Below are 16,777 nucleotides of genomic sequence, written 5' to 3' on the forward strand. Positions count from 1 at the left end.
GTTCTCAGCCCAGAGAAATTTTGTCCCCAGGGGACATTTGGCAATGTCTGGAAACATTTTTGATTATCACAACTGTGGGGGCAGGTACTACTGGCATGTAGTGGGTAGAGGGCCAGGAATGCTGTGAAACATCCTACAATGTCCAAGCCCCACAAAAAAGAATAATCTAGCTCAAGTGTCAACAGTATTGAGGTTGAGAAACCCTGCAACCACTAAAACAAAACAAAACTAACCAAAAACTAAGCTAAGAATAAACAAATATGGCCAAAAAGACAATACATACTAAAATGTCATACTAAAAATATTCAGATAATCCAAAAGGCAGCAGGTGAGAGAGAAAACAGAGTAACAAAAAACAAAGGGACATATAGAGGAAACATAATAAAATGGTCAACCTAAAGCCTACTATATAAATATGTAATTACATTAAACGTTAATGCTCTTTAAATCACACTGCCCAACAGAAATATAATGCAAATCACATATGTACTTTAAAATTTTCTAGTATATATTTTATTTAATATATATTTTATAATGTTTAACCCAATATATCCAAAATATTTTCATTTCAAAATGTAACCAATATAAGGACTTCCCTGGTGGCACAGCGGTTAAGAATCCACCTGTCAATGCAGGGGACAGGGGTTTGATCCCTGGTCCAGGATGATCCCACATGCTGTGGAGCAACTAAGCCCGTGTGCCACAACTACAGAGCCTGCGTTCTAGAGCCCATGCACCACAACTACTGAAGCCCACGTGCCTAGAGCCTATGCCCTACAACAAGAGAAGCCACCGCAATGAGAAGCCCACACACTGCAACAAAGAGTAGCCCCCGCTCGCCGCAACTAGGGAAAGCCCGCACACAGCAACGAAGACCTAACACAGGCAAAAATAAATAAAAATTTTTTAAAAATGTAAGCAATATAAAAAATTATTAATGAAATACTTTATATTCTATTTTTCATATTAAGTCTTCAAAATCTGATGTGTACGTCATACTTACAGCACATCTCAATTTGTACTAGCCACATTTTAAGGATTAAATAACCACATAGAGCTAGTGGCTACTGTATTAGACGACACTCCGTTAAAAGGCAGAAACTGACAAAGTCGATAAAAAACAATACACTACTGCCTACAAGAGACACACCTTAAATAGACAAATAAATAAATAAGTAAATAAATAACCCAAATAGGTCGAAAGCAAACGGATAGAAAAAGATATATCATGTAAACAGTAAGCATAAGAAGGCTGGCATGCTATGTTAGTCAGATAAAAAAGACACTTCTAGACAAAGAATGTAACCAGAGATAAAGCAGAATGTTTCATAATGAAAAAAAACACAACTCATCAGGAAGACATAACAATTATAAATAAGAGAGCCTCAAAATAAATGAAGCAAAAATTGACAGAAATAAAGAAAGAAATAGTTCCACAATTGTAGTAGGAGATTCTAACACCCCTCTCTCAGCAAGTGATACAGCAAGTCAAATAAATTAGTAGAGACACAGAAGGTCTTAAAAATTCTATCAATCACCTTGATTTAATTAACATACACAGAACACTACATCTAACAACCACAGAATCTGCATTATTTTTCAAGTGCATAAGTTCACCAATATATACCATATGCTGAGCCATAAAGTAAATTTCAATTAATTTAAAAGGATCAAAATCAAACAAAGCGTAATCTCTGACTACAGCAAAATTATAATAGACAGCAATAACAATAAGATACCTAGGAAAATTCCAAATACCTGGATATTAAACAGCACACTTCTAAATAATTACAGGTCAAAGACAAAATTAGACATTAAAGGGACATTTTAAATATTTTGAACTAAATGACAATGAATATATCAAAATCTGTGGAATGCAGCTAAAATACTGCTTAGAAGAAAACGTATAGCTTTACATACTTACACTAGAAAAGAAGAAATATCTAAAATAAATGATCTAAGGATCTATCTATCATAAGAAACTTAAAACAAAGCAAAACCAAACAAAAAAAAGTAAACCCAAAGGAAGTTAAAGGAAGGAAATAATAAAGAGCAGAGATCAGTGAAATGGAGGGGGGAAAAAAGACAGTAACAAAGGCAAAAGCTGAATCTTTGTAAAGCTCAACAAAATTGACAAACTTCTAGCTAGACAGATGAAGAAAAAAAGGAGAAAGAACAAAACTCATCAATATCAGGAATTTAAAAAAAAAAGGTTATTACCATAGATTCTATAGACATTAAAAGGATACTAAGAGAATACTTTGAACAACTTCAGTGAAGAAATTTGGCTACTTAAATAAAACTGACAATTTTCTTGAAAAATATATCTTACCAAAATTAATAGGTACAGGAAGAAACAAAAGTTATAGATCAGACCTTCAAGATGGCAGAGGAGTAAGACGTGGAGGTCACCTTCCTCCCCACAAATACATCAGAAATACATCTACATGTGGAACAACTCCTACAGAACACCTACTGAACACTGGCAGAAGACCTCAGACTTCCCAAAAGGCAAGAAACTCCCCACGTACCTGGGTAGGGAAAAAAAAAAGAGGAAAAACAGACACAAAAGAACGGGGACGGGACCTGCACCTCTGGCAGGGAGGTGTGAAGGAGGAAAGGTTTCCACACACTAGGAAGCCCCTTCGTGGGCGGAGACTGAGGGTGGCGGAGGGGGGAAGCTTCAGAGCCACAGAGGAGAGCGCAGCAACAGGGGTACGGAGGGCAAAGCGGAGAGATTCTCACACAGAGGATCGCTGCTGACCAGCACTCACCAGCCCGAGAGGCTTGTCTGCTCACTGGCTGGGACGGGTTGGGACTGGCAGCTGAGGCTCAGGCTTCGGAGGTCAGACCCCAGAGAGAGGACTGGGGTTGGCTGTGTGAACACTGCCTGAAGGGGGCTAGTGCGCCACAGCTAGCTGGGAGGGAGTCCAGGAAAAAGTCTGGAACTGGCTAAGAGGCAAGAGACCATTGTTTCAGGGTGCACGAGGAGAGGGGATTCAGAGCACCACCTAAACGAGCTCCAGAAATGGGCACGAGCCACGGCTATCAGTGTGGACACAAGAAACGGGCATGAAATGCTAAGGCTGCTACCGCAGCCACCAAGAAGCCTGTGTGCAAGCACAGGTCACTATCCACACCTCCCCTCACAGGAGCCTGTGCAGCCCGCCACTGCCAGGGTCCCGGGATCCAGGGACAACTTCCCCAGGAGAACACATGGCGCGCCTCAGGCTGTTGCAACATCATGCTGGCCTCTGCCACCACAGGCTCGCCCCACATTCCGTACACTTCCCTCCCACAAGCCTGAGTGAGCCAGAGCCCCCTGATGAGCTGCTACTTCAACCTCGTTGTCATGTCCGGGCAGGGAACAGATGTCCTCAGGCAACCTACATGCAGAGGTGGGGCCAAATCCAAAGCTGAACCCCAGGAGCTGTGTGAACAAAGAAGAGAAAGGGAAATTTCTCCCAGCAGCCTCAGGAGGAGCAGATTAAATCTCCACAATCAACTTGATGTACCCTGCATCTCTGGAATACCTGAATAGACAAGGAATCATCCCAAAATTGAGATGGTGGACTTTGGGAGCAACTGTAGACTTGGGGTTTGCTTTCTGCATCTAATTTGTTTCTGGCTTTATGTTTATCTTAGTTTAGTATTTAGAGTTCATTATCATTGGTAGAATTTTTAATTGATTTTGTTGCTCTCTTCCCTTTTTTTATATATATACATTTTTTTTCCTCTTTCTCTTTTTGTGAGGGTATATGTGTATGCTTCTCTGTGTGATTTTGTCTATATAGCTTTGCTTTTACCATTTGTCCTAGGGTTCTGTCTGTCCGTTTTTTGTGTGTTTTTTCTCTGTTTATTGTTTTTTTAGTATAGGTTTTAGTGCTTGTTATCATTGGTGGATTTGTTTTTTAGTTTGGTTGCTCTCTTCTTTCTTTCTTTTATTTTTAATACTTTTTAACTTTTTATCTTTAATAACTTTTTTATTTTAAAAACTTTATTTTATTTTTTTCTTTCTCTCTTTCTTTATTCTCACTTTTCTTCTGAGCCGTGTGGCTGACAGGGTCTTGGTGCTCCACCCGGGTGTCAGGCCTGTGCCTCTGAGGTGGGAGAGCTGAGTTCAGGACACTGGTCCACCAGAGACCTCCTGGCTCCACGTAATATCAAATGGCGAAAGCTCTCCCAGAGATCACCATCTCAACACTAAGACCCAGCTCCACTCAACGATGAGCAAGCTACAGTGCTGGACACCCTATGCCAAACAACTAGCAAGACGGGAACACAACCCCACTCATTAGCAGAGAGGCTGCCTAAAATCTTAATAAGGTCACAGACACCCCAAAACACACCACGGAATGGAGTCCTAAGCATCAGAAAGACAATATCCAGCCACATCCACCAGAACACACGCACCAGTCCCCTCCACCAGGAAGCCTACACAAGCCACTGAACCAACCTTACACACTGGGGGCAGACACCAAAAACAATGGGAACTACGAACCTGCAGCCTGCAAAAAGAGGACCCCAAACACAGTAAGTTAAGCAGAATGAGGAGACAGAGAAACACACAGCAGATGGAGCAAGGTAAAAACCCACCAGACCAAACAAATGAAGAGGAAATAGGTAGTCTACCTGAAAAAGAATGCAGAATAATGACAGTAAAGATGATCCAAAATCTTGGAACTAGAACGGAGAAAATACAAGAATCGTTTAACAAGAACCTAGAATAAAGAGCAAACAAACAATGATGAACAACGCAATAAATGAAATTAAAAATTCTCTAGAAGGAATCAATAGCAGAATAACTGAGGCAGAAGAATGGATAAGCGACCTGGAAGAAAAAATAGTGGAAATAACTATCACAGAGCAAAATAAAGAAAAAAGAATGAAAAGAATTGAGGACAGTCTCAGAGATCTCTGGGACAACATTAAACACACAAACATTTGAATAATACGAGTCCCAGAAGAAGAAGAGAGAAAGAAAGGGACTGAGAAAATATTTGAAGAGATTATAGTAGAAAACTTCCCTAATATGGGAAAGGAAATAATCAAGTCCAGGAAGCGCAGAGAGTCCCATACAGGATAAATCCAAGGAGAAACGCGTCAAGTCACATATTAATCAAACTATCAAAAATTAAATACAAAGAAAAAATATTAAAAGCAGCAAAGGAAAAACAACAAATAACATACAAGGAAATCCCCATAAGGTTAACAGCTGATCTTTCAGCAGAAACTCTGCAAGCCAGAAGGGAGTGGCAGGACATATTTAAAGTGTTGAAAGGGAAAAACCTACAACCAAGATTACTCTACCCAGCAAGGATCTCATGCAGATTTGACAGAGAAATTAAAAACTTTACAGACAAGAAAAAACTAAGAGAATTCAGCACCACCAAACCAGCTTTACAACAAATGCCAAAGGAACTTCTCTAGGCAGGAAACACAAGAGAAGGAAAGACGTACAATAACAAACCCAAAACAATCAAGAATATGGTAATAGGAACATACATATTGATAACTACCTTAAATGTAAATGGATTAAATACTCCAACCAAAAGACACAGACTGGCTGAATTGATACAAAAACAAGACCCATATGTATGCTGTCTACAAGAGACCCACTTCAGACCTAGGGACACATACAGACTAAAAGTGAAGGGATGGAAAAAGATATTCCATTCAAATGGAAATCAAAAGAACGCTGGAGTAGCAATTCCCATATCAGACAAAACAGACTTTAAAATAAAGACTATTAGAAGAGACAAAGAAGGACACTACATAATGATCAAGGGATCAATCCAAGAAGAAGATATAACAATTGTAAGTATTTATGCACCCAACATAGGAGCACCTCAATACACAGGCAAATGCTGACAGCCCATAAAAGGGGAAATCGACAGTAACACAATCATAGTAGGGGACTTTAACACCCCACTTTCACCGATGGACAGATCATCCAAAATGAAAATAAATAAGGAAACACAAGCTTTAAATGACACATTAAACAAGCTGGACTTAATTGATATTTATAGGACATTCCATCCAAAAATAACAGAATGCCCTTTCTTCTCAAGTGCTCATGGAACATTATCCAGGATAGATCATATCTTGGGTCACAAATCAAGCCTTGGTAAATTTAAGAGAACTGAAATTGTATCAAGTATCTTTTCCGACCACAACGCTATGAGACTAGATATCAATTACAGGAAAAAATATGTAAAAAATACAAACACATGGAGGCTACACAATACACTACTAAATAACCAAGAGATCACTGGAGAAATCAAAGAGGAAATCAAAAATACCTAGAAATCTGTAAGACTGACGAAAGAAATTAAAGATGATACAAATAGATGGAGAGATATACCATGTTCTTGGATTGGAAGAATCGACATTGTGAAAATGACTATATTACCCAAAGCAATCTACAGATTCAATGCAATCCCTATCAAACTACCAATGGCATTTTTCAAAGAACTAAAACAAAAAATTTCACAATTTGTGTGGAAACACAAAAGACCCCGAACAGCCAAAACAATCTTGAGAAAGAAAAATGGACCTGGAGGAATCAGGCTCCTAGACTACAGACTATACTACAAAGCTACAGTAATCAAGACAGTATGGTACTGGAACAAAAACAGAAAATACAGAACAATGGAACAGTATAGAAAGCCCAGAGATAAACCTACGCACATATGGTCACCTTATTTTTGATAAAAGAAGCAAGAATATACAATGAAGAAAAGACAGCCTGTTCAATAAGTGGTGCTGGGAAAACTGGACAGCTACATGTAAAACACTGAAATCAGAACACTCCCTAACACCATACACAAAAATAAACTCACAATGGATTAAAGACCTAAATGTAAGGCCAGACACTATCAAACTCTTAGAGGAAAACATAGGCAAAACACTCTAAGACATAAATCACAGCAAGATCCTTTTTGACCCACCTCCTAGAGAAAGGGAAATAAAAACAAAAATAAATGGGACCTAATGAAACTTAAAAGCTTTTGCACAGCAAAGGAAACCAGAAACAAAACGAAAAGACAACCCTCAGAACGGGAGAAAATATTTGCAAATGAAGCAACTGACAAAGGATTAATCTCTAAAATATATAAACAGCACATGCAGTTCAATATCAAAAATACAAACAACCCAATCCAAAAGTGGGCAGAAGACCTAAATAGACATTTCTCCAAAGATGATATACAGATTGCCAACAAACACATGAAAGGATGCTCAACATCACTAATCATTAGAGAAATGCAAATCAAAACTACAATGCGTATCACCTCACACCAGTCAGAATGGCAATCATCAAAGAATCTACAAACAATAAATGCTGGAGAGGGTGTGGAGAAAAGGGAACCCTCTTGCACTGTTGGTGGGAATGTAAATTGATACAGCCACTGTGGTGAACAGTACCAACGTCCCTTAAAAAACTAAAAATAGAACTACCATATGACCCATCAATCACGCTACTGGGCATATACCCTAAGAAAACCATAATTCAAAAAGAGTCATGTACCAAAATGTTCATTGCAGCTCTATTTACAATAGCCAGGACATGGAAGCAACCTAAGTGTCCATCGACAGATGAATGGATAAAGAAGATGTGGCACATATATACAATGGAATATTACTCAGCTATAAAAAGAAATGAAATTGAGTTATCTGTAGTGAGGTGGATGGACCCCGAGTCTGTCATACAGAATGAAGTAAGTCAGAAGGAGAAAAACAAATACCGTATGTTAACACATATATATGGAATATAAAAAAAAATGTTCTGAAGAACCTAGGGGCAGGACAGGAATAAAGGTGCAGATGTAGAGAATGGACTTGAGGACACGGGGAGAGGGAGGTGTAAGCTGGGACGAACTGAGAGAGTGGCATGGACATATATACACTACCAAATGTAAAACAGATAGCTAGTGGGAAGCAGCCACATAGCACAGGGAGATCAGCTCAGTGTTTTGTGACCACCTAGAGGGGTGGGATAGGGAGGGTGGGAGGGAGATGCAAGAGGTAGGAGATATGGGGATATATGTATATGTATAGCTGAATCACTTTTTTATAAAGCAGAAACTAACACACCACTGTAAAGCAATTATACTCCTATAAAGATGTTAAAAAATAAGTAAATAAATAAAATTATAAACAGGCCTGTATCTATTAAGAAATTTTAATTTATTGAAAACATCCCCCCCAAAGAAAACTTTAATCTACTTGATTACACTGGTAATGAAACAGTCAAGGAAGAACTAACACTAATCTTACAGAAACTATTTCAGCAAATAGAGAATGAGTGACCACTGCTCAATTTATTTTATGAGACTGGAATAAAACAACTTGGAAAAAAAGAAAACTACAGACAAATATCCTTCATGAATATATAAACAAATTTCATTAACAAAATGCTAGCAAATTGATTCTAACAATATATTAAAAGGTAGGATTAATCCCAGAAATATAAGGTTAGTTTAACATTCAAAATTAATGTAATTCACCATGTGAAAAGAATAAAGGACAAAATCCACATAGATCATTTTAATAGATGCAGAAGAATTTTTTGAAAATTCAACACCCCTTGATGATAAAACAACAACAAAATAAAAAACCTCAGCAGGCTAAGAATAGTAAGGACCTTTCTCAACATGATAAATGGCATCAACAAAAAACCTATAGCTAACATTATACATAATGGTAAAATATTAAAGTGCATCCCCTGACATCAGGAATAAGGTAATGATGCCCACTTTCACCTCTTCTGTTCAGTATGGTACTAGAGCTCACAGTCATTGCAGTAAGGTAAGAAAAAATAAAAAGATCAGAAAGGAAGACAAAAACTGTCATTGGCAAATGGCATGATTGTTTATATGAAAAATCACTCATAATCTGCAAAATAACGACTAGAACAAATGAATTTAGCAAAGTTACAGTTTCCAAGTTTTTTTTAATCAATTGTATTCTTATATACTATCAGCAAACATTGGAAAATGAAGGTTAAAAAAAAAATTATGCCAAAACCCATAAATACCAAGGAATAAACCTAACAAAAGACACCTAAGGGCTATACTGAAAACTACAAACATTCTAATAGAAGTTAAAGGAGGGCTAAACAAATGGAAACATATACACATCTAATGGATTGGAAGATTCAACATTGTTAAGATGACAGTTCTCTCTAAATCAATCTACAGACTCAATGAAAATTCCAGCAAGCTTTTTATTTTGTAGAAATTGACAAACTAATTCTAATATGTACATGGAGATGCAAAGGACCTAAAATAACCAAAATGATTTTTAAAACGAACAAAATTGGAGAACTTATCCTATCTGATATAGTATAGTATAGTAGAGTGTAGTAGAATAAACACAGTAGCCAAACTAACTTGGTATTGGTGAAAAGGTAGACATGTAGATCATTGGAATAGAACAGAGAATCCAAAAACGGACCCTCACATATATGGGCAATTTTTGACAAAGGTGCCAAGGCAATTCAATGGGGAGAGAAAAGTCCTTCCAATAAATGGTGCTGAATATGTGTATGGGGTAAAAACGAGTAATATCAACCTTTACGTTACACCAAACATAAAAATTGACTCAAAATAGATCATGTACTTAAATGTAAAATCTAAAACTACAGAACTCCTGGAATAAAAATAGAAGAAAATCTTTACAACCTTGCAGTAGGCAAGTTTCTTGGAATATAAAAAGCCTGAACCATTAAAAAAATTGATAAGAAAATATGTAATTGATAATCAAAAAATTTTTAATTTGTCCTTCAAAAGACACTATTAATAAAACAAAAAGGTAAGCCACAGACTGGGAGAAAACATTCACAGCCCACATATATCAGACAAATTACTTGTATCCAGAATATACATTTATATAAATTTTACAACACAATAAAGACAAGTAACCCAACAATCAAAGGGCAAAAGGTCTGAACAGACACTTCACAAAAGATATATGAATGACCAATAGGCACAAGAAAAGATGCTCAACATCACTAGTCATGAGGGATATGCATAATAAAACTAAAATAAAACACCACTATATACTCTTTTGAATGGCTGAAATTTTAAAAACTGACCACATCAAGTGTTGATGAGAAGGTGAAACAACTGAAATCTCACATACTGCTAGTAAATGGAAAATGGTACAACCACTTTAAAAACAAAAAGAAAAAAAAAATCCTCCAGATCCCACCAACTAGTTTTTCCATTTTCCTTTCTGCAGGTCTTTATTCAAACACAGTTTGAAATAGCTGGAATTACATGTGTGATTCTTTTTATCCTTTTTTTTTTTTTTTACTTAACAGTGCATTACAAGTACCCCTGATTTACATAAAACAAATTATTTGTATACTCTGTCATCTCATTTGGTACTGTCCAAGACTACATGTTCTAAGAGTCCAAGATCAGGATAGCTTCCATTCGCTTTGCACAGTGTGGCAGAGCCAACATGGAGGGAAAGACAATTAGTGAATTGTTTTGTTTTATGATGAAAGTGAAATGTTCTCAGTGACATGTAGTAAGTTAATCTGCATCTCATCAAAGATATTACCTTCTGGACAGAGTCCCAGTGCCTCATAAGTAAGAAGTTCATTGGTGGAAAAGCAATCATGAAGTTCTATTACATCAACATCACTTGGTCTCAGGCCAGATTTCTCATAGCACTTTCTGGCAGCTTCTTTACTCATATCAAAGCCAACCTAAAACCAAAACCATATATAAATAAATTAAGGGCACCAAAACTGGGACTTTTATATAAGGCTTATAAGAGATTAATATGTATAACCTTAACAGTTGAGAACTGACCATAAATATTGAAATCTCAGTTAATTCTGTATTACACAGAAAGTCCAAATCAAAGAATATCCAGGAGGGAGAATGAACATACACATTACATTTTGTACTATAAAAAGGACTTACAATTCCTCATGCCATACCCTGTGCAAAGTTACAAAAACTCTATCAAACCACAATATATAGTTGTGGTAGATAGGTTGAAGAGATTTATCAAGAGATCATTATGATTCAGATACACTGAAAAATATGGGTGAATTTCTATATGAAAATAAACAATCTTCTTTTAGAAGATCATATAGGATTCAAACCATCTTTCCAAAATTCATGCTATTAACACCCCTTTGGTCTCAGATAATAACATGCAAACTCACCTCTTTTCCAAGGAATAAAACTGTGATGTGATGGAAAATGTACTACAATCAGAAAACCTGAGTATAAGTTTCACCTCTGCCACACCCTAGGTTGTGTGATCTTGGGCAAGTTACAGAAACATTTTAAAATTCAAAGCATTGTTGTAAAATCATTTTGTAAACTCTAACGTAAACCATATGCTTATTTATATATGTGTGTGTACATAATGCACATTTTTATGTGTGTATATATGTATGTATCTTCAAATATTCAACTAAGTTAGGTCAGAATTCTTATCTTTTTTACTTCCTCCATTTTGTACTCAATCTTCAATCAGTGATTTTTAAAGTGCAAAAAAGTTCCTGAAAATATCTTTGTTTTTCCCTTAACTCTGTAAGACTGGAGTTCTGGGCATATTTAGGCAACTCAAAATTTTTAAAAATAGCACACTAGTTAGTTAAAAGTGCATGCATATGTTCTTATCAGTTATTTTCCCTTAACAGGTTCTTAAGGATGGGTTATAATATTAAATTTTCTAGACCAATTTTTTTCAAGTAAATAACGTTCAGAGCTGATGACATGATGTCACTTTGAAATTCTGAAAAAGAAATCCCTTGACTGATTAATAAAACAGAATCTCAGACACACCATTTTAATAACGCTTTTTTCTTCAAACGAGCTTGGCATATCAGTCACCATCTCTTGAGCCAAAATTTCCACAGCTTTGGATTTCAGGCCGTGCTTCTGTACAAATGCTTCACTAGCCAAAATTGCCGCTGCAGCACCATCTGAAGTGGGACTAAGAGGAGGTGAAAATAGTTATTTATACCTGGTTCACCTCGATCTTAGGATTTCAGTCTAGGAGTTCTTTCAGTGTGGAAAGGCTGGGTGTATGCTTGCTGGTCATTGGACTGTCTTTGTAATATCTGCAGTTAAAAATTATACATGCTTCACACCTGAAGACTGAACTTCTAACAAGAATTTAAATGCTATCAGTCACTGCTTGGTCTCTAAGGGTCTCTCCCAAAAAGTTCTTATTGCAAAGAATCCCAGATTTGCCTCTGCAGATACATAAGGTATTTTCTGGTGACTTCTGAGGGGTCCACAAGGTTATTCCTGAGCTAATAAAGATTCTACGATAGGCCTAACTAGCTCCAACTTTGCTATCTCCCAAATAATCAGTCTTGGAATCCTTTTGGAAACTGGGAAAGGATGGAATAGGAGATACCAGAAAGCCCATGGTTTGGTTAAGACTCTTGAGATCTCCTCAAAATAGACCTTTTCCTTAGAGCAGCTGTGAAGGAAGGCAGCAGACACAAGAAGCCTTCTGTGAGTTGAGCTGTACTATAAAAATGGGCAGACACTCATACTGCTACAGATAAAAATGGACGTCACTTGTTCACTTGCATCCCAGACAGTAACTCCAGGACACATCCAGGTGAGAGTTAGGCACAGGTAGGAGCTATGCAATACTAACTCAGTCTTCCAGGAGACAGATATTGTCAAGCAATTTTCAAGACAGAGTTACTATCATTATTAGAGCTTTGATTTTTTTTCTTGTTTTACCTTTACTCGTAGTTAGTATGATTGAGTAAAATTTCCTACAGTAGAAATATACAGCAGAGAAAACAAAATGGTCAAGGGAAAAACCTTTGGACTCCACTGGCCTCCCAAGCCACATTTAAATGAATAAATACTATTAAAACAGAGTAGTTGGAAGTCATGAGAAAAGGAAGTAAAATATATAATTTTCCAAGAGAAAAGACAATCTGTGTCTAGACAGGAATAGGAAGCAAGGGTGCTCACTCCAGGGTAAGGACTATACTTGGTAGGAGTTCTATAAAAGCAGATACAGATATACCCAGATACAGTGCCTACAGTCTACCCAAGGGATAGAGGGGGTCGGGGGGTGGTGGGGGGGGAGAAGGCACAGTACTTCTATTAAATATTAAAATGTGTTTTTCTTACCAACATTGTAAGATAGTCAAAAAATCAAAAATTTTTTGAGATGCCATCACTTCATCTAAACTGTACTCCTTTTGGAACTGGGAATACCTAAATATAAAATAAGTAGTTACAGAATGTGAGGTAGCAATCACAATTTTTGTTGAAGATGTTCTGGTCCAGAAGTTAAAGAGAGAATAACACATAAACACTCTTTTCACAAACGAAAGATAGGCTTTCAATAAACCATTTCAATCTACAATAAATAAGTCATTTGAATTGAATTTTTAAAATTCCTAACTCCAAAATATCATGTTGTATAAAAAAACTTTTGTCTAATTTTTGTCCTGGGTTCCTGGCATGGAGATTCTAAAACCCTTGGAATTTCCTGAGTAATAGAAGTGTCTTTGTTATGCTAATTAGGTAACTTGCAGTGGTCCCCTTGTTAGCTGGGGGATAAGGGAGGGATGAGCCAGGGGTCTGGTCACCAGAAAGATCAACCATGAGAATACAAGATTGGGACTTTTGAACCAGTTTGACCCCTAGGGAGAAGAGGGGGGCCTAGAGATCGAGTGGCCAATGATTTAATTGAATATGCCTGCATAATGAAGCCCCAGTACAAACTTTAGAAACTGAAGCTTGGTGAAGCCACCTGGTTGCCGAGTACCTTCACATACCAGGAGGGTGTTGTGCCCTGACTCCATGGGAAGAGGGCATGGAAGCTCTGCACTAGGAACCTTCCCAGTCATTATCCTATGTGCCTCTTCATTTGGCTGTTCCTCAGTAAGTACAGTACTTTCCTGAGTTCTGTGAGTCATTCTAGTGAATTATCAAACATGAGAGGATCATGGGAACCACTGAATTTATAGTCAGTTGGTCAGAAGTGCAGGTGGCCTGGGGATCCTACTTCATCTGGCATCTAAAGTGAGAGCAGTCTTGTGAAGTCTTAATTCATAGAGTCTGCATTAACTCTGGGTGGCAGGTACCAGAATTAAATTGCAGTACACCCAGTTGGTGTCAAACCAGTTGGAGGTTAAAATAAAATACCTTTTTTTTTGTCCTGGAGAATTACAAAAATATTAGCTCCTTAAAAGCAAAATTAAATGACTTGCAATTCAGCCAACTTTTGTGGTGATAATATTATACAACTACATTTAATGAAAGCTAATGGCATTCTTAAATAAATGTATAAAACCTGCAAGAAAATATCTGCATTCTCCTCAGCCAACTGCTTATTTCTGGTATTGAGTCAATATGAAAACACGTTCTTTCAAATGAGCCTTGTGTCTAGGGTTTTTAATGTCTGAGAGGTTCGAAAATCATTAAAATTGTTTCACATGGAAAAAAATAAATATATCTGCATTCTTCAAAACACATTTCCTTTCTCATCACTGCCAAGAAGAAACTTAGTTTCATCCCCTTTGGTGCCTCTAACAATATAATCAGATGGTTTCAGAAATTGCTCTGGAAAGACAGCAGCACAAATAGATACAATAAGGGAGTTTCTAAAAGCAAACTTCAACTGGTATGGAAATTAAGCAATTCCAGTGTTTAGAAATCAAGCCCATGTAACTTAGATCTGCAGACTACCGTCTGCACCTTTGCTTCTGAAGCTAACTTTGACCATCACCAACTTTGAAAAAAATTCTTTATTTAAGCCAGATCCTGTACTAGACAGTGGGGACATGGACATAGTCCCTACCCTCAAGGAACTCAGTCTGAATCCACGGCAATAAATACACCATCCTAGTATGATAAATGCCATGATAGAAATGTTATACAGGGTGCCACGGGACCAACAGGATACACATCAAACCCAGATACCAAAGGGGACTTCCTCTCTGAGGTTAGGCAAATAAGAGGAAATAGGAGATAGAGAATTCCTGGCAAAAGGGTCAGCACATGCAAAGCCTCCTGAGGTGAAACAGTTTATTGAAGCTAGAGCGTGACATCTGGGAAGGAATATGGAGGCAAGATGAAGAAGAGGGGGCAGGAGACATGAACAAGGATCAGATCATGAAAGGCCAGTATATGGTGTTTACATTATACTGAAAACAATGAGGAACTACTAAAGGATATTAAGCTGGGAGTGACATGACCAGATCTGTATTTCAGCAAGAAAGCTGTGGTATGGAAAAGGGACACTAAAAAGGCATTACCAAAAGCAAGTAAACCAACTAAGAGATTGGGGCAATAATTAAGGCAAGAAATGATAAGGGCCTAAAATAGGGAATTGGAAGTAAAAGATGGAGAGAAGCGGGACTTCCCTAGAGGTCCAGTGGTTAAGACTCCGTGCTTCCAATGCAGGGGGCGCAGGTTCAATCCCTGGTCAGGGAACTGAGATCCCACATGCTGTGCAGCGCAGCCAAAAAATAAAATTAAAAAAAAAAAAGATGGAAAGAAGTAATGAATTCAAGAGATAGTAAGGAGGGAGAGTTATAGACACAGGTCCGAAGGCTCAAGTGGCAGAAGCTATCCCTAATCTTATACTACTGATCACAGATTCTCACTGCCTTTAGGTATTCTTATAATCTGTGAGGAAGCACTTGAGAAGGTTCTTAACTCAACCTTCTTAGAAATATGTAACAGGTTATCTCTAATGACTGGTCAGCAAACACAGAATTATCTTTCTTCACTAGTCAAGCAAAACCTAGTGTAAGAAGTTAGCATCTGAAATTTCTAAGCCAAACCTAGGCTATTCTTGGCTGTTTCAGTGAGTTTTAAATGATGAAGCTGACATTCAGAAATAACATTTGCCTATTCAACATAATTGAGAACTTATAATACATAGCAGAAGATCCATGAGGACAAGGAATTTACCCATCTTGTTCACTGCTATATCACTAGTAGCTTTACCAGCGTCTTGCACATAGTAGGCTACTGAATACATAATAGCTGAGTGAATGAAAATCCTTTAGAAGAATGCTGTAATGAGTGGATAAATGAGTACCTGGTAGGGCAGGGAGTTAAGTAAAAGAAAGACTTGGAAGTTTTGCTTCTCTGGGGAAGGTCAAGAGCTGCTCTTTGGAGACTCAAAGCCAGGAAACTGCATACTGTCAACTCCTCAATATGTTGGTACAGTTCCTTACTAGTTTCAGGAAATCACAAGGATTTTTAATGGTTCTCCAAGTTCTAAGGACAAAGAAATCAGCTCTAGACCATATTTATGGGCTTAAGACTGCTTATCCTAACTACTATTCAGTAACAGCAAAGTTTTATTGAGCATATACTATGTTCCAATACCCTAATAGGTACTGAAGATATAAAGATGAGACATAATCTCTGCTCAAGGATCATCATCATCAGAGGAGAAAGATTTATAAATAAGTATGATACACTGTGATATGTTGTAACAGACATATACAGAGAGTACAATGAAGCTCATGAGAAAAAATAGTTATGCCTATTTAAGAAGGTACTAAGAGAAGCAATGATATTTGGGTTGAGACTTGATGAGTAAGTAGATACTTGCCAAACAAAAGAAAGGCAGAAGGATATTCCAGGGAGAGTTAACAGCATAACTAAAAACACAGAAACAAGCACAGTATAATACACTTAAGGAATACCAAGTAATCTTGTGAGAGATGAGATTGAGAATAACCAGGGAAGTGGTAGGAAATAAGACCAGCAAAGTAGAACGAGGCCAAATTATAACAGGCTTGTTATCT

The 16,777-nt window shown here is 37.4% G+C and overlaps 1 protein-coding gene across 3 annotated transcripts in view; it reads right to left on the minus strand.

Moving 5' to 3' along the window:
• Positions 1 to 16,777, minus strand: part of SCP2 (sterol carrier protein 2) — a 161,924-nt gene that overhangs the window by 82,742 nt on the left and 62,405 nt on the right. For 2 of the 3 annotated variants that reach the window (XM_022575708.2, XM_022575709.2), the window contains 3 exons: positions 13,134 to 13,220; positions 11,814 to 11,964; positions 10,570 to 10,717 (listed from right to left, as the gene is read on the minus strand). In XM_022575708.2, coding sequence (XP_022431416.1) covers positions 10,570 to 10,717; positions 11,814 to 11,964; positions 13,134 to 13,220 — 386 coding nt within the window. The remainder of the gene's footprint in view (positions 1 to 10,569; positions 10,718 to 11,813; positions 11,965 to 13,133; positions 13,221 to 16,777) is intronic. The other variant, XM_022575710.2, reaches the window with a different exon arrangement.

Source organism: Delphinapterus leucas, chromosome 1 (assembly GCF_059928025.1).
Source record: "Delphinapterus leucas isolate spDelLeu-1000000601 "Yukka" chromosome 1, BTC_Dleu_Yukka2, whole genome shotgun sequence".
NCBI lineage: Eukaryota > Metazoa > Chordata > Mammalia > Artiodactyla > Monodontidae > Delphinapterus > Delphinapterus leucas.